A 27,685-nucleotide genomic window follows, 5' to 3' on the forward strand; every position below is an offset into this window, starting at 1 on the left:
GCCAGAGCTGAGGCTATTTGTTGCTGCGCCGCCACTCCCGAACCATAGTCCGCGCTCCTGTCGGGCTCTGCTTAGCAGCAGCCGTCACCGCCTTTCGTCTCTGGCTTTACTTGCTTCTTCTCTCCCTACTGAGCCACTTTCCTCCCAGCACTATGACCGTCGTCTCCGTCCCACAGCGGGATCCGCTTGTCCTGGGCGGCCGCCTTGCGCCCCTTGGCTTTTCCGCCCGCGGTTACTTCGGCGCCCTCCCGATGGTGACCACGGCTCCTCCGCCTTTACCCCGGATTCCGGACCCACGGGCACTGCCCCCAACCCTTTTTCTCCCTCAATTCCTAGGGGGAGACGGTTCCTGTCTGACCCCTCAACCTCGCGCTCCAGCACCTCTGCCCAACTGCAGCCTCGCCCCGGCGGGGATCACACTTCGGGCCGCGCCAAAGAAGCGGCGAAAGAAGAAGGTGAGGGCCAGCCCGGCGGGGCAGCTGCCTAGCCGCTTCCACAAATACCAGCAGCACCGGCCGAGTCTGGAGAGCGGACCGAGCCCCTCAACGGGCCAGAGCGGAGCGCAGGAAGTCCCGGGCCAGGCCGCCGCCTCGGCCCCGGGTCCTGCAACCGCAACCAGAACTGAGGAAGCGAGTCCTTTTTCTGGCCCGCTGCTGCCCGCGGCTCCGGGCCAACCCGCGTTCAGAAGAGAGGTAAATGCCGCGAGGGGGCATGGAGACGTTGGGGAGTTCCGGCACTTAAGCATGGCTGGGTTCTGGGGTTTGAGGCCCTGCACTAAGGCGATCGTGAAGGGGGGCCGAGGTGAGGGGCGGCTGTTTACTCGGGAGGGAAGTTTCCGTGACGCCTGCTCTGTTCTTGCTGAGGGGCAGAAAGGGGAGGAGTAGGGATGCGGTGGCGCTGCTGATTGGCTCCTGGGACCCAGCCAATGAGAGGAGCGGCTGCGCCCCAGCAACAGCCCCGATTTAGAAGGCTGGCGGCGTTCCAGGGGGTTTCAGCGTTCGGGGCGCGGGATGGGGTGGGGAGGGAAGGGGCCCGCGGGGGGATGGTGACGTCAGCGCGCTACGTGCGGAATGCTTCGGCGCCCATGAAGAAGGCGCGGCCGGGTCGGGGTTGTAGGGAAAGAGGTGGGGGCCTGTCTTCAGCTTCCTGACCTTGGGTGGCACCAAGACTAGTCCACAACGTGCGTGTACACACTCAGCACGTCCCTGGTGAGGGATTTGGAGTGGGCCGCATTATTCTGAACGGCTTACTTTTTGGCTGAGCTGTGAGGGAGCCGATCCAACTGGGGCTCTGCTCCTCGCCAGGCCAACCTACTTAGCAGTAATTTTTAACTTTCAAAGTTGGCAGGACCGGTGGCAGAGTTCTTCCCCTCTTTGAAGCGATTTGTTTTGTGTGCTAGTCAGTCTGTCGGATGACCGGAATTGTTTAACAATTCCCACTGTGTACTGTAACGGACTTTCTTAATGGAAGCTAAGTTTATTTGGGTTCAGACTGAAATTTTCGAAAGAGACGATATCCAATTGCTGTGCTATTGGACTAGGATAAAATTGATAAGCGGGATCAAATCACTAAAAGGACGTGAAATTAAAGTAATCTTTATACCAAAAGATTTATTTTCTTAAGTTTTTTCATAACAAACGAAAATAAGTTACTGCCCTTTGTTGCAAGAATATTGCACCAAGAGTTGCAGCTTATGTAGCTTTTGGAAAAATTAAATTTGTCCGCTGTAATTTCTTAAGTTATCTTAGATTTCTTTCAAGTTCTACAATTCCATGGCCCTTATGAAATATTAGTGATAATCAAAAAGAGGGTTTTTGTGTTTTTTGCTTCCTGGTCAGTAAGATTCTCTTCTATAATGGTATTAAAACCAGGGAGCTCTGTTGGCTGTTGCCCTTTTGACATGGAATGTTTCCTTTCTATTTTTATGTCCTGCTTTCCCTACCATGTTACCTGTGTTGGAAGGGCAAAATCTAATATTTTCCATCCAGTCATGCCTTCTTACAAAGATCACTTGAGTTAGGAGTGATGAGAATTACTGCCGCAACGTTCTTGAAGCCGTTGTGAAACCAGAAAGTTGTAAGCGGGCAGGAAACATTTTTCTGATTTGTTAAAGTACGTCTAACTGGAAAAGATGATAGTGATAAGTATTTTAGTATTTGTGTTTTATTTTAGTATTTAAATATCTGAAAATTTGTTTTCAGAGGCTAGGAAATAATTTTTCTGTGTACTTAGTAACTATTATCAAAATACTACACTTCCTGACTTAAAATCTAGCTCCTAATAAAATTTTTATTCTGTCTTAAAGGTAAATAGTATGTTTATTAATATAGTTTTTATTTTTAACCAGATTCTGAACCGACCAAAATGAAAGCATTAGAAAAGGTTCTTGGCAACATCGTATTGTAAAAACACTCACCTTTGTCAGAAACAGGGTTGGCATATGTATTTGGAAGATTGCTCATTACTCTTCCTTACAGTTATAGAAAGATGGACTTGGGGTTACTTTGGGTGTTTTACTTTGACATTTTATAACTGGCTTATATTACATACTGGTAACTGGTGATTATTTTAAGTGGTAAAAAAAAATTAGGTATGTGCATATTTGAACATCCAATGATAAGTGCAGTGAGCACTTATGTTTTTAACTAAGGCAGTGAACTAAAGTCCAGGGTAACTTAAGTACATTGGATATATGGTGTGAAGTTCATGACTGATTTTTATCATGAGACTGTATTCACATTTTTATGTTCCTTGTCTTTGTAGGTTTTAAAATCAAACATGGGAAAATCAGAGAAAATTATCATTCCCCACGGGCAGCTTGTTCATGGTATGCACTTGTTTGAACAACCAAAGATAAACAGACAGAAAAACAAATGTAATTTACCACTAAGCAAGATCACCTCTGCAAAAAGAAGTGAAAATAACTTTTGGCAGGATTCTGTTTCATCTGATATAATTCAGAAGCAGGAAAAAAAGCCTTTTAAAAATACTGAGAACATTAAAAAAAAGCATTTGAAGAAATCAGCATTTCTAACTGAAGCAAGCCAAAAGGAAAATTATGCTGGGGCAAAGTTTAGTGATCCACCTTCTCCTAGTGTTCTTCCAAAGCCGCCTAGTCACTGGATGGGAAGCACTATTGAAAATTCCAACCAAAACAGGGAATTGATGGCAGTACACTTAAAAACTCTACTAAAAGTGCAAACTTAGATCTGAGATTTCAGTATATATGTAAAAGTTTTTCCAAAATCTCTGGACTCTTGAAAATCGGTACAGAAGTGGAAATTTGCCTTGTTGCAAACTACAAGTGCAAAAAATGAGTTTAAAAAATTACAGCTTGTATTATATTTTATATTTTGTAAATAATGTATACCATGTTATTATGTGTATATTGTTCATACTTGAGAGGTACATTATAGTTTTGTTATGAAAGTATGTATTTTGCCCTGCCCAAATGGTAGGTGTTTTGTATATATACAATGAAGAAATTTTAAGTGCTGAGGCACACGGAAGACCAGTTTATTTGCACAAGGTACTGAGAGATTTTTCTGAAACAGCTGTCAAATCTCAAGGTGAAGATCTAAATGTGAACAGTTTACTAATGCACTACTGAAGTTTAAATCTGTGGCACAATCATTGTAAACATGGGTTTGTCTATGTTTCTCAAAATTGATTTCTGCCTTCTAATCTGTAATTACTGGAAAACTTCCCATTCTTACCAAACTTAATTTCTGGTTTTTGGATTATATCCATATTCAAATTTAACACACTGCTAATTTTAATGCCAACAAAATTGGTTGTAATCAAATTTTTAAATAATAATTTGGCCCCCCCCTTTTAAACTAGTCTTGACTCTTTGTGTGTGACTTTTTCTTGTTTGACTGTGTGACTAGGAGATGGATTTTAACTTTTACTGGCTAAATGTCTTTAACTTTGTCTTTCTTCCCTCTGAAATTTAGAGGGTACAATAATTTAACACTACTACCTCTAAGGGGAGGAATTCCCCATGTTACAAGTAGAAATGGTTGTGGTCAAAAGTAAAGCCAGACTGTGTTTTTATATATGAGCTGTTTTATACTACACCATACAGTTTCAGTGAAAGTAACTTGAATGGTAATACTTGAACCAAAGCAAGCATAATTGATATTAAAATAGATGAAAATTTGGATTCTGAAGCTTGCCTGAATATAAATATGGCAGTTTATATATTTTTGTTAAAATTCAAACTTTGGTTTTTTACACAATAGTTCATAAGGTCTATGTCAGTAAGAAATTACCAAACAATTTAACCTGTGTAGTTTTTAGTTATACACAGCTAAAGTTTATTTCAAATAACAAAGGAAAAATGTTTTTCTGCTTAGGCAAAATTTAGATGTGTAAAGGAAAAAGAGTGTTAAGAGGGTATATGTAATTTTATAGGGCAGACTGAATAAGAAAGATGCTACCATCTTTACTAGAAAAAAATAAATGAAGAGTCTCGTCTTATTTCCTGTACCATTCAGTTAACACAGGAGAGAAGGAAGACACAACTTTCTGGATGTACAAAGGTGAGTAGTAGTATGGGCACCTTAGAATCATTGACTTGATGAGCAGTGCGAGAAGGGTATAATTTGTATTATAGCTGCCACAGAATCAGAATTAGTAATAGATGTGCTATCTTATATAGATGTAGCTCATAATGTAACCCAGCCAACCATTATTCTTTGGTACTGGTTAGAACATGCTTTGTTGCATGTAGAGAGAGCTATGCTTACTACACAGATGTATGTGTAAATATACACATACCCCCCCCACACACACACATTTTAAAAAATGCATTTAGAAAAACAAACTGGAAAGGTGAACTTTCAGCCTCATAAGACTTTCTAAGTGATGACACTTGAAGAGGATTGATAGAACTTTTAAATGCATGACAGGAAATAGATATTAGAGTCATAAGTTTTATAGTTTGAAGCATGAACAAAATTGGTTGAATTAGACTGGATAATGTTTAGGGAAAAGGAATGAACAAATTTGAAAAAAGTTTTGATGTTATATTTAGCGCCCTTAGTCCCTTCAGGCTGCTATACAAAATACTAAGGAATGGATAGCTTATAAACAAATTTCTCAGTTCTGGGGACTAAGAAGTCCAGCAGATTTGATGTCTGTTGAAACCTCACTTCATAATTGGTGTCTTCATTGTGTCCTCACATGGCAGAAGGGTGAGGGAGCCTTTTAGGGCACTAATCCCATTCATGAGGATCTGCCCTCATGACCTAATCACTTCCCAAAAGGTTTGCTTTACTGTCATCTCAGGGTTAGGTTTCAATGTGAATTCAGACCATAGTGCAACCCAATTATTATTCAGCCAACTTTTTCTCCCATTGCAGGTCTTATAATATTTCATCCAATATTTCTGTAGTTAGCTTCAGACCTAAATTTTAACTAGAGGCCCGAAAGGGGGCTTGTAAAGCTGTGAAAAGTTTGTTAGTATAGTATATGAATGGAAAAAATTGTTACATGCAACAGTACTTCGCTACAGGATACTAATATATGCTTGGTATTTTGAAGTTGCTTTTAGGTCTGTACAACTTGATAGCAAGTTTATTCAACTCATACCATTGACAAAGTGACATACAAATACAGCTGTTTGTATTTGCACTAATCTTAGCGCTAAGTCTTAGTGTCCTTGTAGGCAAATAAAGGAAAAAAGTAATAAATGGCCAAACTGCACTATTAAAACAAGGGCCATTATTTTCCAACTTAAAAGGTAGTTATGTTAAAATGTAACTTTTAGGGTGGTTTATATGTTAAAAGACTAGAACATAATCTGCATTTTATCAGGACCAGCATTTAGGTTTTTAAGCATTGTACTAAATATGTAATCAATCACCCTTTTCCTTCGCAATTTTTAATATAAAGTTACTATGCTGTACAAATACAGGACTTGAATGAGCTGGAATTTAACAGTAAAGGTGGGTGGGCAAGAAATGATAAATGTAACTAAAATACAAACTGCAACTCCTTAACCAAAACGAATGCCTGAAGAGGTCAATAGTAACTAAAGTCCTTGTCCTTCCCAGAAGGTAGTGACTAATTCTGGTAAGGATTGTCTGGTTGGGAATCTGACAGAAGTAGTATTGAGTTGGGGCTTAAAATAATAGTATTTGACAGGCAAAGAAAAAATTGTCAAGAGGTAACAATCTGAGCAGGTGGTGGGAAAAAATGGAATACCCAACCTGTGGCTCCGAAGTGCAAGGAAGATTCAGTGTATTGAACGGTATTAGAGTAATATGAAGGGCCTTGTATATCATGCTGAAGAGTTTCAACTTTGTTAAGCATTGCAGAGCAATAGGTTTATGAGTAAGGGAATGAGATTCCTGCTTCAAAAAAATGTGAAAATGGAAATGTGTAAAGGGAAAGCTTAAGATGGCCAGGTTAGGAGCCTAAAGGACATTAACAGAGGGAACACGGGCATGGACTTATTTGAGATGTTTTGGACATAGATTTAAGAATTGCGCAACTGAATGGAGGGTAAGAAAAGAGTTTTGAAATTGAGCAGTTAGGAAGATAAAATTAGCAATTAGGGGATTTTGGGGGGGGGGATCATTTTACAGAGGAAGATAATCTTGCTTAAACTTTGAGAGGTGTATGTAAGATATCCACTTGGAAATACACAGCAAGTAGACTGATGATAGGCCTAGAGGTACAACTTTGGGTAATTGCACATGGAAGCACAAATTACAAAAATGGAGCCGAAATACTTTTATCTGTAGCCTCTCCTTTTTCCCTTATGAGGCTTAACACATTTACCAGTGCTCTTAACCTCATCCTTTCTCCCTCCTATGGACTCAACAATTAGTTGAATTAAAAAATATTTTTCCTCTTAAGAGTATTATATGGTGGTTGGTCCTCTACGTACCTGTAAATGTCTTGACTATGTAAGCAGACAGTTCTAATTTAAGTTTTGAATTCTGATAGCATGGGCTCATTTGGTGAAGAGGAATAAAGCTTCCTTCCCTTTTCTTAGTCCAAGATTTGAAATTGGGTAAAACTGATCTTTTATAATTGTCTTTTTGTACATCTTTTTCCTAATGACCCATATTAGATTGCTGAATAGATTATTCTTCAGAGTGGAAGGCCCTCCAATTCCCATGCCATCAATGCCAAGGGTCCCTAACTCCTGGGCTGTGGGACTATTAGGAACCAGGCTGCACAGTAGGTGAGTGAGGAGGCAAAGCTTCATCTGTATTTGCAGTGCTCACCGCCTCAGTTCCACTTCAGATCATCACTTTAGATTCTCATATAATCACTGGTCTCTGGTACCAAAAATGTTGGGGACCACTAGTCTATGCAATTGACAGCTGCTTCAAGTTGAAGGACTCAAACATACATACACTTGGGCATGAAAGGTTGATAGTTTCATCATCTTGTATACATTTAAGTTTTTGAAGGACATAGCTGAATTAAATGCATTTTAAAATCACAGGCCTGCCTTGCTGAACATCTGATCCTTGAGCCAACTCTTCCAAGTTGTTTTTTGCACTTCATTCCTTTCTTTCTTGAATCCATCTTTCAAAATGTCCCAAATACAACTTTTCAAATGGAGAAAGAGTATGTCTGAGGCAGAATTGTGTAAGCACAAATCATGTAATTCAGGAACTACTTGTTTTTAAATCTGAAAGGAAATTTGAGAGTACATTTTATAGAATGGTATCTAAACAATTTAATCTTTGAAAGAAACCTAAGTTTTAGATAGGATTCTCTGAAGGTACGGGATGGATGGAGTTTAAGAGTTTAGGGACAATCTATTTTATAATGAACTAAACCTTTTCTTTAAATCTCTTGGATTAGATTGTTTCCAATTAATCCGGCAATTTTCAGATTACTTTTCATATCCTTTGCAATTCTCTTGGAGTTCTATATTAAATATGCTAAAATATATGTTTTTAACACCAGGGAATTACATTTGCCAAACTTAAACTTATAAAAAAACCAAACTGAATTACAACTTAAGATTTATAAAAGGTACTGCATTTGCTGATTTCTCAGTGAGAAATTAGAATTCATTTTCTAAGCAATTTATAGTAATATTTCCTTAGTGTAGAACTGCAACACAAATTTAAAGTTCACTGTTAGAGAAATAGCTTATGGTGGCTTTAACTAGTCTCTGAATTAATGATCTGAAGGGACAAAATTTGAGGATTGGCAGAAGCAAGCTTCCTCAATAATAATGGAAAATCAGATGTATATTTGTCAAAGGAGGCTAAATATTCTATCCAAGCTCCATTCAATTAGAAGAGATCATGTATCTTGAAGATATAATAGCTTAAAAGATAAAATCACTCTTAAAAATGAAAATACTTCATTTCTCTAGTCAGTCACACAATAACTTTTGTGTGTATGTGTAAGAAAGGATTCAGGAAAGCTAAGTAATTTTTCCAAGTGGCGGGAAAATGTGCTACAGTTATCTAGTTGTAAAGATACTAACCAAAGCAGGTCACATATACATAGCTACTTCTAAATTATTAGTCAGGTCTTTTAAGCGATTATCCTTACTAGCTGTAAAAACCAAATTGCAAGTGTTTTGGGCAGTCTAGAATCTTGGAAAGGGGATGGCGGGTAGACATTTTGATGACTTTTTAATATTTCTAACATGCAAATGTTCTATTTAAATTCAAATCAAAATTGCCTTCAAACAGTAAGATCATTAAACGGAAAGATTTTTATTATTATTTTACTTGGCAGTATTTGGAATCATAGAGGGCTTTGTTTTTCCTATCATAACCTTGGAGAGATCTACAATTTGGGGAATCTTCCTGTTATAAAGGACTCGCAAATGGTCCCTTCCAAAGTCGAAACTACCCTTACTCTTAAAAATGATCATTTACTACTCTCAAATTTTAGAATGAAAGGATTAGTATCAAAGATTGGACTGCCCTTTTCCATCAGCGTTCCAAGGGTCATATCACTGTGCCATTCAGTACAGTCCCCTAAGCCATCTGTGTTTATTTAAGTCCCTGTATCATCTGATGCTTGAGACCAGATCCTGAATTTCAAAACTAACAGACTTATGTTTATGAAAGATAATTCTACCAAGGTTGTCTGAAAGGGAACATGTTAATATGATTCTCAAAAGAGTAGATAGGGGTAAGGGATGGTTAGCATTGAAGTGATTAGGGAGTAGAAAGGCAAGGTAGTGTGCAATTCTTAAAACTTGGTTGGTTCCTACTCTTTAAAGACTTTAATGCTGAATTAATACCAGTGGAGCTAACAGAAAGCTAAAAGCATTTAAAATTATTCCTTAAGTGATATAGTTCCACTTTCCATGACATACAAAACCACCACCTTTTAGTCAAAACTGGTTAAGAGTGGAAAGTATGGTCACCAAAACCTTTCAGAGTATCAGTTATATTTGATTACTGACAGGCAGCTTAGAGCTCTGTATAAAATGCTTTTCATATGAAGTATTGTAGAATAAAACTTTTTCACCATCATGTTAAGTGGTATTTTTTAAAATCCCATTTCATCAATTACATGGTTGAGTAGGAAATTATAATGTATAAAATACAAAAAATGGTTAGACTTTATATATACATTAAAAACACTGTAATGAATGTCCTACAAAACTAGAACATTAGTATTTCTAACTCAGCTACATTTAACATTTTAAGGTCAAAATGGTATGGTTTACTAACAATGCTAAACTCTTCCAAGATTCTTACGAAGTTATATACTTCACAATGTGTTAAATAACATTCCTTCTCATTATGATTGCCCAGAAGAATCTGACCAGTTATACAGCTTCTATCAATTTTGAAAAGGTCTTCGATTGAGTACTTGTTTTCAAGAAGTATTATTACTACAAAGCAAATACTGCCTCAAAAATGTAATAGGAATGATTAACCCCACCCAAAATTCATTAAATTTTTCTTACCAAAAAGAAAAAAAAAAAAGCTATCTCTTGGGTTTGGAAGACTATTTTATATTGATTTTTGTTGAAATTAAAAGTGAATTTAACAACATTTTAAGTAAGCTAAGAAAACTAGAATGTAGTTTTTCTTTAGAAAGCAGGTGGTTGTAGTAAAGAATTCAAGTTTTCCTCACTCTACCTTTAGAAGTATTTCTAAAAAGCATATTTATACTTAAGCATTTAGTTCATAGACTTATACTCCTAAACTAGAGTAGTAGTAATTTTGTTACACTTTTTTGGAGGAACTAATTCTACACAAACTATAACACACACAACCAATCCATTTCTAGGACTAAATACAGATTACTGGCATGGCATTCTTTCATCTGAAGAGACTGCCCCTTTAAATTTTTTACAAGCATTCTGAAAGAAATTGAAACCTGACATTTTTTATTTTAACTTTGGTAATCTAGTTTATAAACTAGAGATGTAGGTTTTGAATTATGTGAACCAAGCATATACTTAAAAATCACATACTTTTAAAAATGGTAACTGTCAACCCACTGAGCATCCACCTACCTCCACAAATTGTTATCTCTTTTCTAAGTTCAGAGTTGTGATGTGTTCCTAGAATATAAGATCCAGGAAAGATTAATCTCACAATTCTTTGCCCAAGATAGAATCAAAACATTTTAATACAAATTGTTAGAGAAAATACTTTGCATGATTATTTTAAAGAAACAGCAGTTATCATTGTAAAGTACTGTTTTGAGAGTTGAATCAACCTGGAAAATGAGGGAATATTATACTTCTAAAGAGGTTTTAACTCCATTATCTTTGTACTCAGATCCTTTGCACCAGATCGTCCTGCACGAACAGCATACATTTACCAACACAGGTACCCAAATACTCTACCACCCTAATTACAATTTCAATGTAGTTAAGAATAGAAGTATTTCTAAATACTTACTTTAAACTTTGACTAACTTTGCCTCTTGCAATGGGACTGGAATAAAAGCAGAAATTATTTGTAATACAAGAGTATGCCTTAGTTGTATCTCATGTAAACACTACAAGTTATAGTCCTGAAATTAGTTAACGGTTTACATTTAAATTAGCCCAGTGACACAAGATTAAATCCTATGCTCCAACTAAAATATTCAGCATATCCCATTATCTGTTTGCAGCTGAAAAATATTAGCTACTATAAAGAAATTATTTGTGTATTCATATGGAGAAAGAATGCAGGTAGTTTTAGTGGCCAACTTTATTTTCTTTGACATTAACTGTCCTCTATGATTCTGAACAAATGGAGGTAGGTTGTGTCCCTACACTAAACTTAGAGAGTACCTGAGTAAAAACATTATCTTGAAAAGAATGACCATAGCTGTGTAAAACACTTGCTTTATTTGTTACAATCTTGCCCTAAATATCCTCTCTTAAATGGTCTAAGAAATAACTGTAGCAAAAATGAACCCTGGAATAGGTATGTCCAGAACACAATTTTCCTGGGTACTAGCACAGTTGCCAATCGATTTCCATTGTTGTTGAAGCCTATAATCATTTCTTTTCCTAATTCTATTTTCTTTTCCCTCTAAACATCATCTTAGTTTAGCATGTATCTGTCTGTCAAAGACTATTCTCTTCCAAAAAGACACAGCATAGTCATCACGGAGGGGCAGTTCTGGAGCCCGGCCACCCTTCCAGTTCCAAAGTGTAATGGTTGTATGACCTGGGCAATTCATTTAACCTCTCTGCATTTCACCTGCCTTATCTATAGTGCTATTTACTTCATAAAGCTGTTGTGATGAGCGACTAATGTAAAACTTACAGAGCAGCGGCCAAGCACACACTTATAAGCTCAAAAGAGTTTGAACTATTATCATTCCAGTTTTTCCATCAAAGAAACTAGTATCCTTCTAAGCAGCCTAGGGAGTACAGTGGAAAACCAAACCAGAGGTAAGTCAAAAGATTAAGCAAGTTTAGAAACACTGCCTTATGGACTAGTTACTAAGACAATGATTAATTTAAGAGTAAAAACATTATCAATTCCTAATTAGTATCTGGAATGACTACATGTGTGTGTGTAAGCCCAAACATTTAGAAAATATAAAAAATTACTAATATGTCGTTTTCTTCAAACTATCTTTTAAATTTTCAATAGTACCACGTAATTTTATAATTAAGTTTTATTATAGATGAACACTTCAGAGAGTTGTAGTTTTGAAATAAATTTTGCTAGGATTAAATAAACTATTCAGAAAGTACAGTATATGTGAACTTGTGGACTTGCCCCAATATTCCCAGTATATAAATTATTTTGTAAAGTTGTTTCTTACACATATGATCTAAAATGCAAAGAAAAATGGAATTTGTATTCAAAAGAAATAGAAACAACACTGGTTCCTGTATGCTAAAATATAAGACAATTTTTTTCTTAAGTACTCTAGATACAAATATTAACTGTATGGGCTGAAAACTTTAATTTTCAATATAATTCAACAAGATACACAAGTAGGACGCTATAAATATATCCCCTATAATATTATTTATCACAAATACTACCAAAACCCTCTGAAAAACAAACTACAAACACATTTTAAAGAAACTCAGGTTTAACAACTACAAAAGCAAATAGCAATGAAGTTATTTGGTTTAAAAAATGAAGGGCAGTGTAATTAAGTCCAAATACTGCACAAAGTTGTTTTTTGAGGATGCAGTGTTGAGTTTCTTAATACAAGGTACTAAACACTTTCAAAAGTAATGACTTATTCTAGACAATCTAAAGTCTTAAGCTAGAGCTCTAAAAAGAAAAAAAGCAGATGAAAGCTAGGCATGTAGAAATAATGGTATAAAATGATTTTTTATACAAAATGTACCACTCTACAAATGTATAAGGCTTAATATGAGTATTTTTGGACTATGAGTGTTGCACACAATTTTTATAATCTCAAACCATTTAAAATTCAGTATTTTTAAAAACGTTTTGATGTTTAAGTGAATGAACATAGTACAGAATACAATTTAATGTCAGCTTATCTATACTGTTCCACCCAATAAAAATAAAACTTTTAAGCTCAAGAGAGAATCTATCTTTTGAATGCTTGATCTCTATATAAATTCAACTTTGGGGAATGTCAGAATTTTGTAATATGAACTAACATCCACCAAGAATTGGCCCAAGTTTAAACACAAGACACAAAAGAGACATAAGGTGTCAAATAGTTTAAATCTGCCCTATCTAATTATACAGTCATAATTACTTTTTACATAAAAGTGCTTTAAGGTAAAAAATATTTTTGTAAAACGTATTATTACCACCAATACGGTATTCCCCTCTTTTCCATGGTTTCACTTTCCAGTTTGTTACCCACAGTCAACTGTGGTCCAAAAATATTAAATGGAAATATCCAGAAATAAACAATTCATAAGTTTTGAATTGCGTACAATTCTGATTACCTCACTTCATCTCATCATGTAAGCATTATAATCATTTCACTTTTTCACAAGAAGGGTTACAGTTTGATATTTTGAGACCACATTCAGGTAACTTTTATTGTGGTATATTCAGATAACTTTTTTTATAGTAAAACTGTTCTATTTTATTACTGTCATTGTTAATCTCTTACTGTGCCTAATTTATAAATGTTATCATAGAATATGTATGTATAGAAAAAACAGTACATATAGAGTTCATTATAATCTGCGGTTTCAGGCATCCACTAGAGGTCTTGGACAAAATCCCCATGGATAAGAGGGGAACTACAATACTTATTATCAACCAGAACTTTAGTCTAAATTAGTTCCATTTTACTCATTTTCTTTGAAAAGTACCCTTCTGCCACAATGTAAACAAAAAATGGTCCATAAAATGGTGACATTAGACACACAATTTGTGGTGTGGGCCCTTAAATTGAGACCAAATTTTTATTAACCCAAAGCTAGAGATTTTATTTTTTGCACATGCCCAAAATAACTAATATCAACTCACATTTTCTGTAAGCCTTGAAGAATTTTTATTTAACATAATGAGGTTTAATAACTTATATGAAAGACTACCTAGCACTCTTCTGTTGTTGTTCACCAACTGTTTTTATGACGATAACTCCGAGATCTGGAATACGATCGAAAATGAGAATGTTTTGTTGTTTGGGCTTTAGTTTCAGAATTGGTATACCCTTTGGGAGATTTACATGGGGATCTTGCTATGGAGTCAGAATGTCTTCCATGTGATCTTGATTTTATTCCTGAGCTAGTTTGCTTTTGAGGTGAACTTGATTGTGATTTTCCTATTGACTTGGACCTTTTTTGTAAGGACTTGGACCTGGACCGTCCTCTAGAACCAGAATTCCTCCTCGGAGTTCTTGACTGCCTTGCTGAGGTAGACCGCCTTGGTAGTGATTTGGAGCGAGATTTAGACTGGCTATAAGAAAATCGCCTGTGTCGAGACCTGCAAACATCCACAATGTTAGAGTATATATGTCATACAAACATAGTAGATTAGAAAATAACACTTGCAGGAAATTATATACTTTACATAATTTTGGTTATGCTTTTATTGGATAAGTTAAAAGACACAATTCTGATTCTATAATGCATGCTTTTGATTTAACCATAACAAGTTTGTTGTAATATTTGTTATATTAGAATATATAACTAAAAGATTTTTACTTTACTAGATATATCTTATGACATGGATCAGTTCTAAAAAATGCTCTGCATATTGAGTCTAAGTTACACAACTCCTAAGAGGTATGCGAAATATGAAAGAAAAAAAAGAAAATTATTTGAAGTTTATCAAATGCTTATAAAAACAAAAAATACCTAGATGCAGGACTTCTGAGTTCTGCCATGACAGAGCAGCTTGTACTAATCTTCCCACAGAAAATAGCCATATCAAAAGCTAGACAACATTTGTGCGACAGCTGTTTGAAGGCAATGGAGAAATACCAACACAAGCAAAACTTGAGGGGTTAGAATCTGTGGCTCTTTTACTCAGCCAATTTTCTTAATGCCAGCATGGGGAAATTGAGACCAATCAGAAAATGGCTATTTGACTAAACTGAAGAGACAGAGGTTAGAATTCAGGGCTACCAAGATGGCTGGGACTTGAGAGGTAAAATCCCAGAGTTAGAGATTCATAGACAAAAAAACAAAACAAAACAAACAAAACCCCCCATAAATTTAAAATCTGTCTATAAATTTTCAAGCCATTATCTTCTAAGCTGTGCATGACCCCCAAGGGGTCAACGAAAAACAGCAGAGGGAAGATTCAATAACTTGAGCTGAAATGTGATCGGACACATGATGCTGGGTACGGAAGCTGGAGTGCAAACCTCCAAAAGGTCGGGAGCTTGAGTAACAACTCAGGCTTTTAATTAAGAACCCAGAGGGACCATGTCCTACAGGTAAGGGCCATGACCCAGGAACAAGTGTAAACCTTAAACAGATCAGCCTTAACAATGCCTCAAACCAAGCCTTGATAGCATCAAGGTGATCTGCCAATACTTTGCCTGCTAGAAGAAAATAACTTTCTTTGAAGGACGACTATCATGGAAAGCTTCTACAATTTTTCATTAATAATGTCCAACATCCAATAAAAAAAACTATGAGGTATGTGAAAAAGAGGTTAAAATGACTGAAAACTAAGGCAAATAAAAGAGAAAGATGCAAAGCAATTTGGATATTAGTGCTATTCAGACAGGAATTTGAATAATTACTATGACTAATATGTTAAAAAACATAAGAGAAAAAGACAAAGCAGATGAAAAAGAGGGAGAATTTCAAAATAATTTTGGAATTTATAAAAAGAAACAAATGGACATTTCAGAACTGAAAATATATGATACCTGACATTAAAGTCACTGGATAGCTTTAACAGCAGTCTAGCTACAACAAAAGAAATAGTGACTTGAACTGAAAAATTATTAGAAAAACATTATACTGAAACACAGTAAGAGAAAAGGAATTTTAGGAAATCCAGAACAGAGCATACGAGGTATTTGAAAGTCACATGGCCAAAAGGAAAAACTGAATAAGGCAGAAGCAATATTTGAAGAGATAATGTCCTAGAATTTTCCAAAAGTAATGAAAGATCACTAAAGATCACTAAAGATCACTAAAGATCACAATTTCAAGATCACTAAACCCCAGGTAGAAAAGTACAATGAAAACTACACAAGGCATATCACAATGAAATTGCTGAAAACCAAAGTCAAAGAGAAAAATCTGAAAATATGCTAGGGAATAAAAAACACATTACCTTCAAAGCAGCAGCATGAAGGATGCCATCTGACTATGGACATTAGAAAAAAAAAACATGGAATGATATTATTAACGAAAGAAAAGGGGGAAAAGTCCCTGCTTGGGAAATCTATCCCAAGCAAAATTATTCTTCAAAAATAAATATAAAATGACAAGCAGAAGCTAAAGAATTCATTGCCAATAGACCTGTACTATAAGAAATACTAAAAAAATTTTGGGCTGAAGGAAAATAACCCCAGATAGAAGCATGGAATGACAGAAAGGAATAAAGAGCATCGGAAAGTATAAATATATTGATCGAAAATATATTAAATTTCATTTCTGGAGTACATAGCTGTAGAAAAAAATTTTAAAAAACTGAAAAATATCTAACATGGAAAAAAATGGATGCTATTTTAACATTCTTCAGGAATATTTAGAAATATATGCACATTCACTGACATATAAATTCCACAAAGACTTATGGAATACCTAGTATGACCTGGGGGCTATTACTACATACTGGGGATATAATAAACACAAATAAGACAACAAGTCCATGCTCCTCAAAGAGCTCATAGTCTAGTGATAACAACGAACTAGTTTTTTGTTCCACATCCACTGAAGGCAAAATAAGAGACCTCTTTTTAGTCCAAAGTAATAGCATATATACTGCATATACTTATAGTAGGTTAGGCTTATATATAGTCATTCTCCCTCCCTCTCTCCCTCCCTCCCTCTCTTTTTCTCTCACACACACACACACAGAGTCTGAGCCTCAAAAATACCTTGAGAACTAGATAAGATTTATATTCTTTATAATATAATTTTACATGTAAAAAAAAAACTAAGGTCAGGGAAATTAAGCAATAGTCTTATAACTAATACAAAGCATAACAGCATTGTCTTGCAAGAAGATGTGGTTCTTTCTATTCCTGATTTCATGATGATTTGGGACAATTAGTAGACATTTTGTTGTTGTTTTTCCCCAGCCAAATATTATACTTTATCTCCAGTATAAGGCAGAAAATGATGTGAATATCAACTTTTTTAGATCCATGAGGAGAAAAATTGGTTAACTAAGGGTCTAACGCACCTGGAAACAATTTATATTCTTAATGAATCAAATGGGCAATTTCTTTTTTACAAACTACATCTTTCTATAAAGAGCAGTGGATATTATTCAGTAAGGTTAAGACAGTGCTGCTTTAGGCAAAATATTACATCTACTTTATCTTTGATATATAGACTTTTCGTTTTATATGTCCATCCACAGTACCCTAAACTTATGGTAAACTACACATGTTTAGTTTACAGTCTACATATATATAGTATACTTGATAGTATATAAAATTCAAGTAATGTCAATAAGTATCGGTATGGTTTTCCCACACACAAGGCATGTAAATTTTTTTTAAATCTTAATTTGTTCTATGTTTTAAGTTCTATAAATACAATTTTGTATTTGAGTACAGAAACTGTATTTCAGAGTCTAAATCTCAAATAACCAATGAGAAAATCCTTGGCCATGGGACATGCTGGACTATTCTCCACAGATGCAAGGAAGGTTTATATTGTTATTCTATCAGCGAACGTATGATAGAAAGGATCAAGTTCCAGAATATGACTGTTTCTAAGTATTTCTTCACCAATCTTGGTAATGGTTCAACCCTGACCTGGGTTCTCCTGGCTTTTAAAAGGAGCTTATGGCTTCCTCCCACCTTCATGCCTTCTTAAAGATGGGCCAAAAATCAAAGCATACCCAGTAAAAGGTACTGATCTGACATTTGAGATTCTGACATGTAGGGCTATAAGGTATTTTGTGGCAATCAGGATTCTTAGATATTAAATAGTCATAGAATGTGGATGTGGTTCTCTCCTACTTTTTCCTTCCACTTGGAGGGATTGGAGCCAGGCCACTTCGGAGTCTTGTTTCTAGAACAAGGGACTTGGAGCAAAGACTCTCTCTCTCCAGCTCTGGTACATATATCCTGTTTTGAGCTTTTTCTTGTCTAGGCTCTTAGAGTTAAGGAATGGAGGGATTGGAGTGAAAGTGAGCAGCCCTGGTGATCTTTTTTGATTTGAAGCTAAATGGACCTATATAGATAGCTTAAGTATACTATATGTGGGCCAGGGGAGCTAACTAACTCTTTCATTACTCACAGAAAGAGGATACTACCGTAAATGCTAATAATTCTTTAAGAACAGAATTCACCTTAAAATTCGACATGCCTATGAAAAAATTACAGCATTAAAACTTAAGATAAATAGTACAAGTGTTTACGAATTCTGGCATGCTAATACAATTTCAGTTATTATTTAAATAACTTCACGTAATTTATTTCCATTGTAATTTACTATTATTCTAACACAAACAACTCCTGGCTAGCAAAATAGATAACTTACAAATATCTTCTGAAAAAATTTACTATTTTTATGTCTTCTTCCTACAGTACTACATACTTAGAATTTACTCTGAAAAATAACTTACCTTTTGTAAAGATATTGATTTACATTAAATTTAGTCATCTGTTCACAAGTGATTACATTTCTTATGAGTTTTTAATTATCGAAACTCTAGATTCTTAATGTTGGGTTCACTTAGGAAAATTTTATTTATTTAAAGTTCCTCATTTTATTTGTCAAGTGTACATTTTTTAATTTTTTACTTTTACTTCAGTATATATTATATTTCCATTAACAAGTTTAAATAAAAACAATGGAAGATACCCAATAAACCCAAATTAATCTTTCTACAAAAGATGATTCTTTATGTATACTAAACAAAATGATTCTGGTGGCATGTTTTTAAAAACTCTTTAAAATGCTTTCCAGAAAAAGTAGAAAATTAAGTTTTCAATCTTCTTGTATTTGTACTCACTCTTTAAGGCTATCAGACCTCCTCCTATTTCTTCCCCATGAAGAACTTCTACTTCTAGTTCTCCTTTGGCTGGGGCTTCTTGATCTCCTATGATCACTTGGAGAGCAAGGGTGACGTTCTTTTGATTTCATTTGGCCTGGTGCTAGAATATGAAGTACAAGACTTATAAATTCATTACTTGAAAACTTTAGTAATAGCCGCTCAAATAGTACTACTGTCAGAATTTTAAACAAACAAAAAAATCTACCATTGCTGAAACTCTGCTGAATAAACAAGCTCTAATGTTTAGTCACACTTACTTTTGCGATCACCTTGTGCAAACTGTATTTCAATTTGACGGCCACATACCCACTTTCTATTGAGGTTATAAAGAGCATCTTCAGCATCACGAACATCTTCAAATATGACTAGCTGTTAAGGACACTTTGAACATCAGATATCAAGCAAAAATATTATTTTAAAAGAATTATTTATGTGACATGAAATTAATAGGAAAAACAAGTTCAGGTAGCTAAGCTCATATCTCTAATATGAATAATAAGAAAACAAAAACACTTTCATTATGAAAGCAAATGTCCCATTACGACTTAGAAGAGTGAATCTAAAAAGAACAGAAACAAACAATAAACTATTTTTTTTTTGCAACTATACTTTTAACGTATACATCAGTGTAGTTGCAGTATACCTATATAATTTCAAACATGTTATGAGAAAAAAATTAAGTCCAACATTGGCTAGTATAATAAAAGAAGCTGTTTAGAACCCACTCCCTTCTTTCAGGTAAAAGATTAAAATTACTCTTTAATTAAAAGTTCTAATTATGACATTTAGGAGAAATTATTATAAACAAAATACACACAAGTGAGCTAAAACATTTTTAAAACTGATTTAGTTCTTTAAAAATGATATCTACCTTTTAACCTTTACAAAAGTAACATAAAAGCAATCTGCAAATATCTGTAATTATATATACTGGTTTGTAGTACCCCTACTATACTCCCTGATCTATATAAATTATATATTAAACCTAACTAAAATGAAAATAAGCTATATAAAATGACTGAATAGCTGTATTTCAGGAGATTGTTCACTGTTTTTTTTTTTTTAAATTGAAAACAGAAAAAGCTGAAGAAATGCAATACAAAATGAGACTGCAATTACCTCAATGTCACTTGATCTTGAACCTTGAACTTTACTCTTTAAGGCTTGCAAGATGGACTTTATAAGAGACGCAGAACCAACAAAATCAGACTTGGCTTTGACTCTGGAACTCTGAGTAAATGTAGGAAAGCCGAAGTCTCAACCTGGTGTTGGCTTTGTCTTTTGCTTGATAAAGACTTCCCCTCTTCCAGGTCTTTATATCTGTGTCCACCCTCCCTCTTTACTCCTTGATGCTTGAACTTTAGGTGCCTTTTGTCTTGCCTGCTCGGTTTATGCTTGGATTCTAGCTAACAGGTTGGTTCAAACTGGGGGGCGCTTGCCAGCTACTGTGGACTGCTTTAGATTTTCTGAGATAAAGAAATAAACACATTTAATTAGGCAATATTAATCTCATAACATATGCTCCTGAATACATATATGTATATGCACACATATGTAGCATATTCACACACGGTAAAATAAAGGATATTGAACATAAGCAAATCCTCTTGGGCGACGGGTGTAGAAGTCAAGTGGAATGTAAACGTCTACTATAGGGCCATATCGACCAAACTCACGGCGCAAGTCCTCAGGCCTGAAGTGTTTTAGAAATAAGGCAAAGAAATACGAATAGCTGGATTAAAATAATTTGCCTACAGAAATCCAGTTGAAACCTCAAAAGAAAGAACATTATCTAAACTAGCTTTATCTAAAATTGTCTCTCGTAAGACTCATCCAGGGTTTAGAAAAGAAGGAAAAAAAACCCCACAAATCTCAGGCCTCACTTCTAGAGAGTTTGATTCAAGAAGTCCGGATTAGAGGATGGAAATTTGTATTTTAAAAGGACTCCAGGTGGCTATTATGCTTAGTCAGGTTGAGGAACACTGACCCAGCACATCCACCTTTGAAAGTTATTCCTATCATAAGATTTTTTAACTGTCCATGTGAAGACTTCTATTAACTACTTCATCAGGAACATATTTACCTGCTCCACTATAATTTCATGTTTATATTAATTTTGTTCTTAGATGGCAAAAATCAGATTCTAAAGAAATCCTAAAATTATTTCCCAGGTTTTAAAGAAAAATATTTTACTATTAAACATAAAGCAAAATAACTACCATATTCTCAAAACTGACTGACAAGTATTTTTGAGCCTCCTATATGACTTCTAGTGAGACAAGTATTAAAGGGGATTACCAAAGAAATACATAGTATGTTTGTTTTCATGGAGCTACAATTTAACTGAAGAGACAAAATACTTGGCATTAACAGCTGACAATTATAGTGCATTTATATGCTAGCCACTGTTCACCTAAGACCACTTAATTCTCACAATAACCCTATGGTTGTTTACAGAAGAGGGCACAGACGGATGAACTCACCTAAGGTCACTGAGCCAGCAAGCAACAGCGCTGGAATTCAACTCCCAGTCTGGAACTAGTCTGTATTATGAACCACTACACTGTACTGCCTCATGGAGAACTTAAGAGATGAAGCATCAAGCTATGAGCACAAAACATGGCTCAGAAGAAATGAATACTTCACAACACTGTACAGAAAAAAAAAAAAAGAAGCCTCAAAGAAGACTGCAAAGCCTCTAGTTTGGACCAAATGGAAGAAAGATGGTTGTCAATGACCAAAAATTAGACAGCTGGAAAAGAGAGAAAGAGAGAAGAGACAGACAAAAGAAGCTTTCAGGTTTAGAAAGTGCAAATTTGAGGTAAGGGGGGAACATCCATAAGAATTCTGTAAGCAACTAAAAATTGTGATTTATGAATTATATTAATTTTACTTTCCTCTCAAGATTAGAAATCAGTGATTAACACTAGAGATGTGGATTTAGGAATGATTACATAAGATTCAACTAAGTACCACTATATACCAGGCAGTAATTATTTTTATCTCATTTACTACTCAGTATAACACGTTTGTCTACCTTCCCCAAGGGACTATTACCTTTAGAGAGCAGTGATAATGTCTTTTTCTTATTTATTCATTCAGTAAATGGTACTGAGCACCTATAATGGGCCGTACTCTAAGGACACATGGCAGAGAACAAGAAAAACACAATTAACAGCTCCCATAAAACAGACTATGGGGGTAAAGATGCTAAACCATTCCTGAATATTAGAATCATTTGTGAAAGGAATGTTATAGAAATAGGCACTCCAGCCTGATGCATTAGCCCTGGACCTAATTAGTATTTCTCATGATGAGTCCCAGTTATTATTAATTTTTTTTAAGGGTTTTATAGGCAATTCTGTGAGTCAGGGTTGAGAATCACTTCTGAAGCAGGTGCATTCACCAGTGTGATACCCCAGTACCTATCACAGTTGCATGGCACACAGTAGTCACTCAATACATGTTTGCTGTATTAATGAGTGAAAAACACATTATTGCTACCATTTAACAGTTAAGAAGACTGACAGTAAGAGAAGTTACCTTCCAGAGGTACATAGCAAAGCTAGAATTCAAATGAGTGTAATCTGAGGCAATCAACCCTACCAACCAAATGTGTGCGTGGCTGATAGGAAAAGGATCCTAGATCTTATCATGAAGGCCGGAGCGATATGTGTCACAGAGACTTGGAGTCCCAGAAGCCAAGGGGGGGACAGGGATCTGAAGGAACAAATCTCAAAAAGCTGGCTCCCATTCATCGTCTCTACTCCCTCACCTGTTGGCTGTTGTTTTATTTTTGTATTGGTTGCGATCTAGTCAGACATTCAGAAAAGTATAGAGAATAAAATATCCATGTATCCACCGACAAGATTTATTATATCTCAATACTTGTCTTATTTGTCATAATTTTTAGTATTTTTTTTTAGAAATTTAGACATATCTTTCTACTTTAGAAACAATCATTTGTGTTCACCAATTTTCTGCATAACTTTATATTTTTATTGCAAATGCATATATCCATAAATGTTTTTGTATCAAGTTTTATATAAATGGTATCAGACTATTTGTATCATTTTGCACTTTGCTTTTTTCTTCCTCAAGATTTCTCCAGGTAGCTCTAGTTCACTCATTTTAACTCTGTATTGGTATGGTTATGAATAAACCACAATTTGTTCATCTTTCTGTGGATAAACATGCTACACTGTACATTATAATACATGTGCTTCCTAGATCTCTGCTAGAGTTCTCTGGGATGTATCACTAGCAATGCAATTGGTGGGACAGAGTATGCACATCTTCAGCTTCACTACGCTTTCTCCAAAGCAGCCAAGTCAGCTTACACTCCTCAAAACAAGCATAAGAATGCCTACTGCTCTACCTCCTCAATTAGCAACTTTTAATACTTGCCATTCTAAAGGATAAAAAGTGAATGGGTACCTCACTGTTTTAATTTACCTAATGACTAGTGAGGTGCAAGATCTTTTCATGCTGATGAGTCATTTATTTTTTGTTAATACCTAAAAGTAGAATGTCTGGGTTAAAGAGGATATATGTATATCATATATATATATATATATATATATATATATATATATATCCCACATACATCTTACATATATCATATATATATCCTATATCTTATATACATGATATATATATATTTATATATATATTTAATTTTTATGAAACTGCCAAAGAGGTCTGCCAAGTGGCTATAACATTTTATACCCACCAATGAAGAGTTTCTGTTGTGCTAAACTTTGTTAGCACTTGGTGTTGTCAATCTTTTTAATTTTAGCCATTCAGGTGGTTGTTAAGAGAAATCTCACCATAGTTTTACAATGATTTTAATTTGCGTTTCCCTAATGACAAATGATGCTGAACATGTTTGCTAATTGGGCATTTGTATACTCTTTTCTGTGAAGTGTCTGAGTTTTTCTGCCCATTTTTAATGTTTATTATTGAATTGTAAAAGTTCCTTTATATATTCTTTAAAAAGTCCTTTGTCAGATCTATACTTTGTGACTACTTTTTCTGAGTCTTTGGCGTGCCTATTTACTCTCTTAATAGTATTTTTTAATAAACAGAAAGTTTAATTTTGGTTAAATCTAATTTATCAATATTTCTTTTTCTTTTATGGTAACTGCTCTCTTGGTCCTATAAGAAATCTTTGCCTATCCCCAGGTCATAAAGATATTCTCCTGTTTTCTTCTAAAAAAAAAAAGTACACTTTTACCTTTTATATTTCAACTGATGACTGGACTATTTACAGACTCTCTATTCTGTTCTGTTGATCTACTTGTCCATCCTTAGGCCAATATCACAGTTTTGATTACTGTATCCTTATAGTAAGTCTTTAAGTCAGGTACTTTAAGTCTTCCAGCTTCCATAACATTTTTCGAGGTAACTTTGGCTATTATCTTGCCTTTGCATTAGTAGAATTAACTTGTCAGTTTCTATTTTTTAAAAAGCCTTTGATCGGGAATGGCTTGAATCAGTAATATAATCAATTTGGGAGAGAAGTGAAAACAATATTTTGTCTTCCAATCCAAGACTGTGGTATGTCTATCAATTTATGTTGGTCTTCTTCAATTTTTCTTGGCAATACATTGTGGTTTTCAGACAAAGGTTCTTAAATCTTTTTTTTTTGTTAAACTATTCCTAAGTATATCTTTTGATACAACGGTAAGTTAAGAAAAATTTTATTATTTTTGATTGTTTGCTGTTTATATAAATAAGATTTCCCCACCAAAGAAGTGTTTCAGTTGTGCTAAACTAATAATGAAAACTCATTATTAGTTACTATAGGTTTATGCAAACAAACATGTCACCTATGAATAAGAATAGATTTTACTTCTACCTTTACAATTTCATGTCTTTTATTTTTCTTGCCTTGTTGCACTGGTCAAGACCTACAATAAAATGTTGTGATCTTAGGACTAGAAAGCATTGAGTGTTCACCATTAAGTTTGTTGTTAGCTATAGCTTTTTCATCAGCTGAAGATGTTCCCTTCTATTCCTAGTTTGCTGAAACTTTTCATCATGAATCTTGCTGAATTTTGTTTAATGCTTTTTCTACATCACCATCCATGCTAAAATCAATATAGCTTCATATACACTGTGACTGAAGAATGTTGTTACTAAGTATGTCCAAGAGAGGTAGTTGATCTTTGCTCTCCAACCAAACATGGTATCATGCTTCAAAATGGGGAGGTTATATTTGGGATTTCGACATACTTTGTTCCATTAGAAAATAAAAGTTGGAAATAGGAAAAAGAAAACCACTTAAATGGATTTCTTCCCAGGCTCATTTTCTACATATAGTTTTCCCTTCATTTCTTTATATAGCTGAATCATACTGTACACATAATCTTATACTCTGTTTAACATTTATCCCAAAGATCTTCTTTATAAGCATCCTAAATGTTAAAGCTAGTTCAAAATGTCTAGGTGTCATATTGCTAGTTAACTTACACTGTATGCCAACTTGTACAAAAAAACCTATTAATATAGGTTACATGTGTGATTCTACTTTTATAACACTACTCAGCAGCTGTGCAATCTTAAGCTAGATACTTAATCTCTCTGAAGCCTGGGTTTCTCATCTATAAAATGAGATTAATAAAGAACACGTATTATAGGATTACTGTAAAAATTTAATAAGATATGTGTAAAGTTTTTAGTACAGTGCCTGGCATATAATGAGTACTCAACAAACTGTTACCAATTATTAATTATTTCATTAATACAAGCCTCCTAGATTTTGACTGCCCTCTAGTAGCGATGTTAGGAAGTGATGTAGAAATGGAAAAGGGAGTCAATAAATCTCAATTATTAGTCATAATTACTCAGTGGATTATCTAGATTAGAGGTCATGTGACACGTGCAGGTCACGTTTCACCTGTGTCATGTTTAATTTGGCCTGCAGTGTTAAAATATTGTTTTAGAAGTTTTGAAACATGAAACTGCCAATATTTTACAGCTCTTAAATCTGTAAGAATTGGAATTTCATGATTCAACTTAATGCTAATATTTTGAAAGTGAGTTTACACACACAAAATACAGGTTTCTGATTTTTTCAAAATCAAGAAGACACCGCAACAAGTTCAAATGTTTACATGGTAGGTATCAGCTGGAAATTAGCAGTGGTAGCTGTCTTTACTGGGTGGCACAAGTTCTTTTCCACTTGCTACAGTCCACATCATCCAATTGTGCCTGACAACCTGGCTGGACCCTGTGGCCACTAGAATTGGAAACTTCTCACTTTTTTGTCGACCAACTGGAGAAATGTGATGCTTATTCAGAATTCAAGTGCTCCGTTTATCTGAGGGGATTTCTTTTTACCTTACCCGAATTTTAAATTTTGTTTTCTATGTAATGTATTGTTAAACAGGATGAAAGAAGAAATGGAAACACATACACCTTATGGATGTTAATTAAGGTATATTAACTTGGTCTGTGGTTGTGACATATATAAAAGTAGGGATCAAATAAAACCTTAACATTTACTCCTCAAAGGTAAATTATGATGATTACAACAGATAGCTCTGGAGTCAAGGACTCCAATATATTTGTAGCTGCGAACCACCAGGTAAGTCATTAAATCTCTGAGGTTCAGCTTTCCCTTATGTATAGTAAGAAAGATAATACTGCACACCTATAAAGGTTGAGGAAGATGTAAATTAAGTTGGCCGGGTGAAATGAAAATGTCTATTAATGTCCCCACTCCCCAGTCATTCCCTCTGGCTCCTAGTAAGAGAGAAAGTGCTATATGAAGAAGTTATTCCTATGTTTAGGTACTATGTAGACAGAATTCTCAAAGTGAGAGGAAGTGGACTGAAAACAACAGCATGGACGAGGGAAGTCCATGCAAACCGTTATGATGGGTATTTACACTGTATTCAGAACTTTAAAGAAAAACATGTCATTCACTATAGTTACCCTTTGTATATAGTATAAATTGCGTTACAAATGAATTTAACCAGCACCACCTGTAAGTAGGCCAGACTGAGGGAAAGTAAACCGTAAGGCCCCAGGTACGCATTATCTTGTCATACATTATCACCATCCCCAATTCCTTTTCATCTAGCAGGTAAGACGCGAGGCTTTATCGGCGCCCGACGACAAGGCGGCCGCCACGGAAACACGCCCGGCCCGAGGCGGGAGGGACCGCGGCTGCGGGGCCGCGGCGGCGCGCTCTGCTCTGCTCTGCTCTGCTCTGCTCCGCCGTGCGCCGCACCGGGCCGAACGCTGGCCGGGAGGGCGGGGGCGCGCGTCCCGCCCAGGCCTCGCGCAGCCGAGGGGCCCACGCCGGCCCCGGGGACGGCGCCCCGCGGAGAGCCCCGCGCCCGGCCGGCGGGGAGGCGCCGGGCGGACCCCCGGGCCGCGGCCGTTACCCCGCCCCTCCCCCGCGCCGCGACCTGCGGCGGCCGCGCCTCACCTGGTGGCGTCCGCGACGTTCCTGACGAACAGGGAGGTGTTGGGGGGCCTCGTGTACCGAGACATGTCGGCTGCCTCCGTCCCCTCGGGGCCTGCCCGCGGCCGCCGGGCTCACTCTGTCTCCGGCTGCAGCCGCCGCCGCCGCCGCAGCTCCGCCGCAGCTCCGCCGCCCCCGGCGCGACCCCCTCCCC

At 35.9% G+C, this 27,685-nt stretch overlaps 2 protein-coding genes across 9 annotated transcripts; one reads left to right on the plus strand and one right to left on the minus strand.

The window, feature by feature from the left end:
- On the plus strand, window positions 1–21,729 carry PNRC1 (proline rich nuclear receptor coactivator 1). Of its 2 annotated transcripts, XR_004950629.1 has the most exons (3): window positions 1–692; window positions 2,764–4,544; window positions 21,513–21,729. XR_004950629.1 is itself a non-coding variant. In XM_036220098.1 (2 exons), the coding sequence occupies exons 1-2, from the start codon at window positions 153–155 to the stop codon at window positions 3,205–3,207; spliced, it is 984 nt and encodes a 327-aa protein (XP_036075991.1). In that variant the 5' UTR covers window positions 1–152; the 3' UTR covers window positions 3,208–6,871. The 2 variants fall into 2 exon arrangements, 1 of the variants encoding a protein (XP_036075991.1); XM_036220098.1 differs by lacking the exon at window positions 21,513–21,729 and having other exon boundaries at window positions 2,764–6,871.
- On the minus strand, window positions 7,394–27,685 carry SRSF12 (serine and arginine rich splicing factor 12). Of its 7 annotated transcripts, XM_036220102.1 has the most exons (6): window positions 27,496–27,651; window positions 20,644–20,748; window positions 19,313–19,416; window positions 19,014–19,155; window positions 16,152–16,184; window positions 14,226–14,339 (listed from the first exon to the last, which is right to left on the minus strand). In XM_036220102.1, exons 1-5 carry the CDS (start codon window positions 27,558–27,560, stop codon window positions 16,154–16,156), a joined length of 447 nt encoding a protein of 148 aa, XP_036075995.1. In that variant the 5' UTR covers window positions 27,561–27,651; the 3' UTR covers window positions 14,226–14,339; window positions 16,152–16,153. The 7 variants fall into 7 exon arrangements, with proteins under 7 accessions (XP_015996108.2, XP_036075992.1, XP_036075993.1 ...); XM_016140622.2 differs by lacking the exon at window positions 16,152–16,184 and having other exon boundaries at window positions 7,394–14,339; XM_036220099.1 differs by lacking the exons at window positions 16,152–16,184; window positions 20,644–20,748 and having other exon boundaries at window positions 7,394–14,339; window positions 19,313–20,521; window positions 27,496–27,620.

Source organism: Rousettus aegyptiacus, unplaced genomic scaffold (assembly GCF_014176215.1).
Source record: "Rousettus aegyptiacus isolate mRouAeg1 unplaced genomic scaffold, mRouAeg1.p scaffold_m13_p_1, whole genome shotgun sequence".
Taxonomy (NCBI): Eukaryota; Metazoa; Chordata; class Mammalia; order Chiroptera; family Pteropodidae; genus Rousettus; species Rousettus aegyptiacus.

Coding starts and splice junctions, on each gene's coding strand:
- PNRC1 (XM_036220098.1), top strand. CDS start 153: ATGACCGTCGTCTCCGTCCCACAGCGGGATCCGCTTGTCCTGGGCGGC. Junction 693..2,763: donor AACCCGCGTTCAGAAGAGAG/GTAAATGCCGCG, acceptor TTGTCTTTGTAG/GTTTTAAAATCAAACATGGG.
- SRSF12 (XM_016140622.2), bottom strand. CDS start 27,560: ATGTCTCGGTACACGAGGCCCCCCAACACCTCCCTGTTCGTCAGGAAC. Junction 20,749..27,495: donor AACGTCGCGGACGCCACCAG/GTGAGGCGCGGC, acceptor AAAACACTTCAG/GCCTGAGGACTTGCGCCGTG. Junction 19,156..19,312: donor TGCACAAGGTGATCGCAAAA/GTAAGTGTGACT, acceptor TTCATATTCTAG/CACCAGGCCAAATGAAATCA.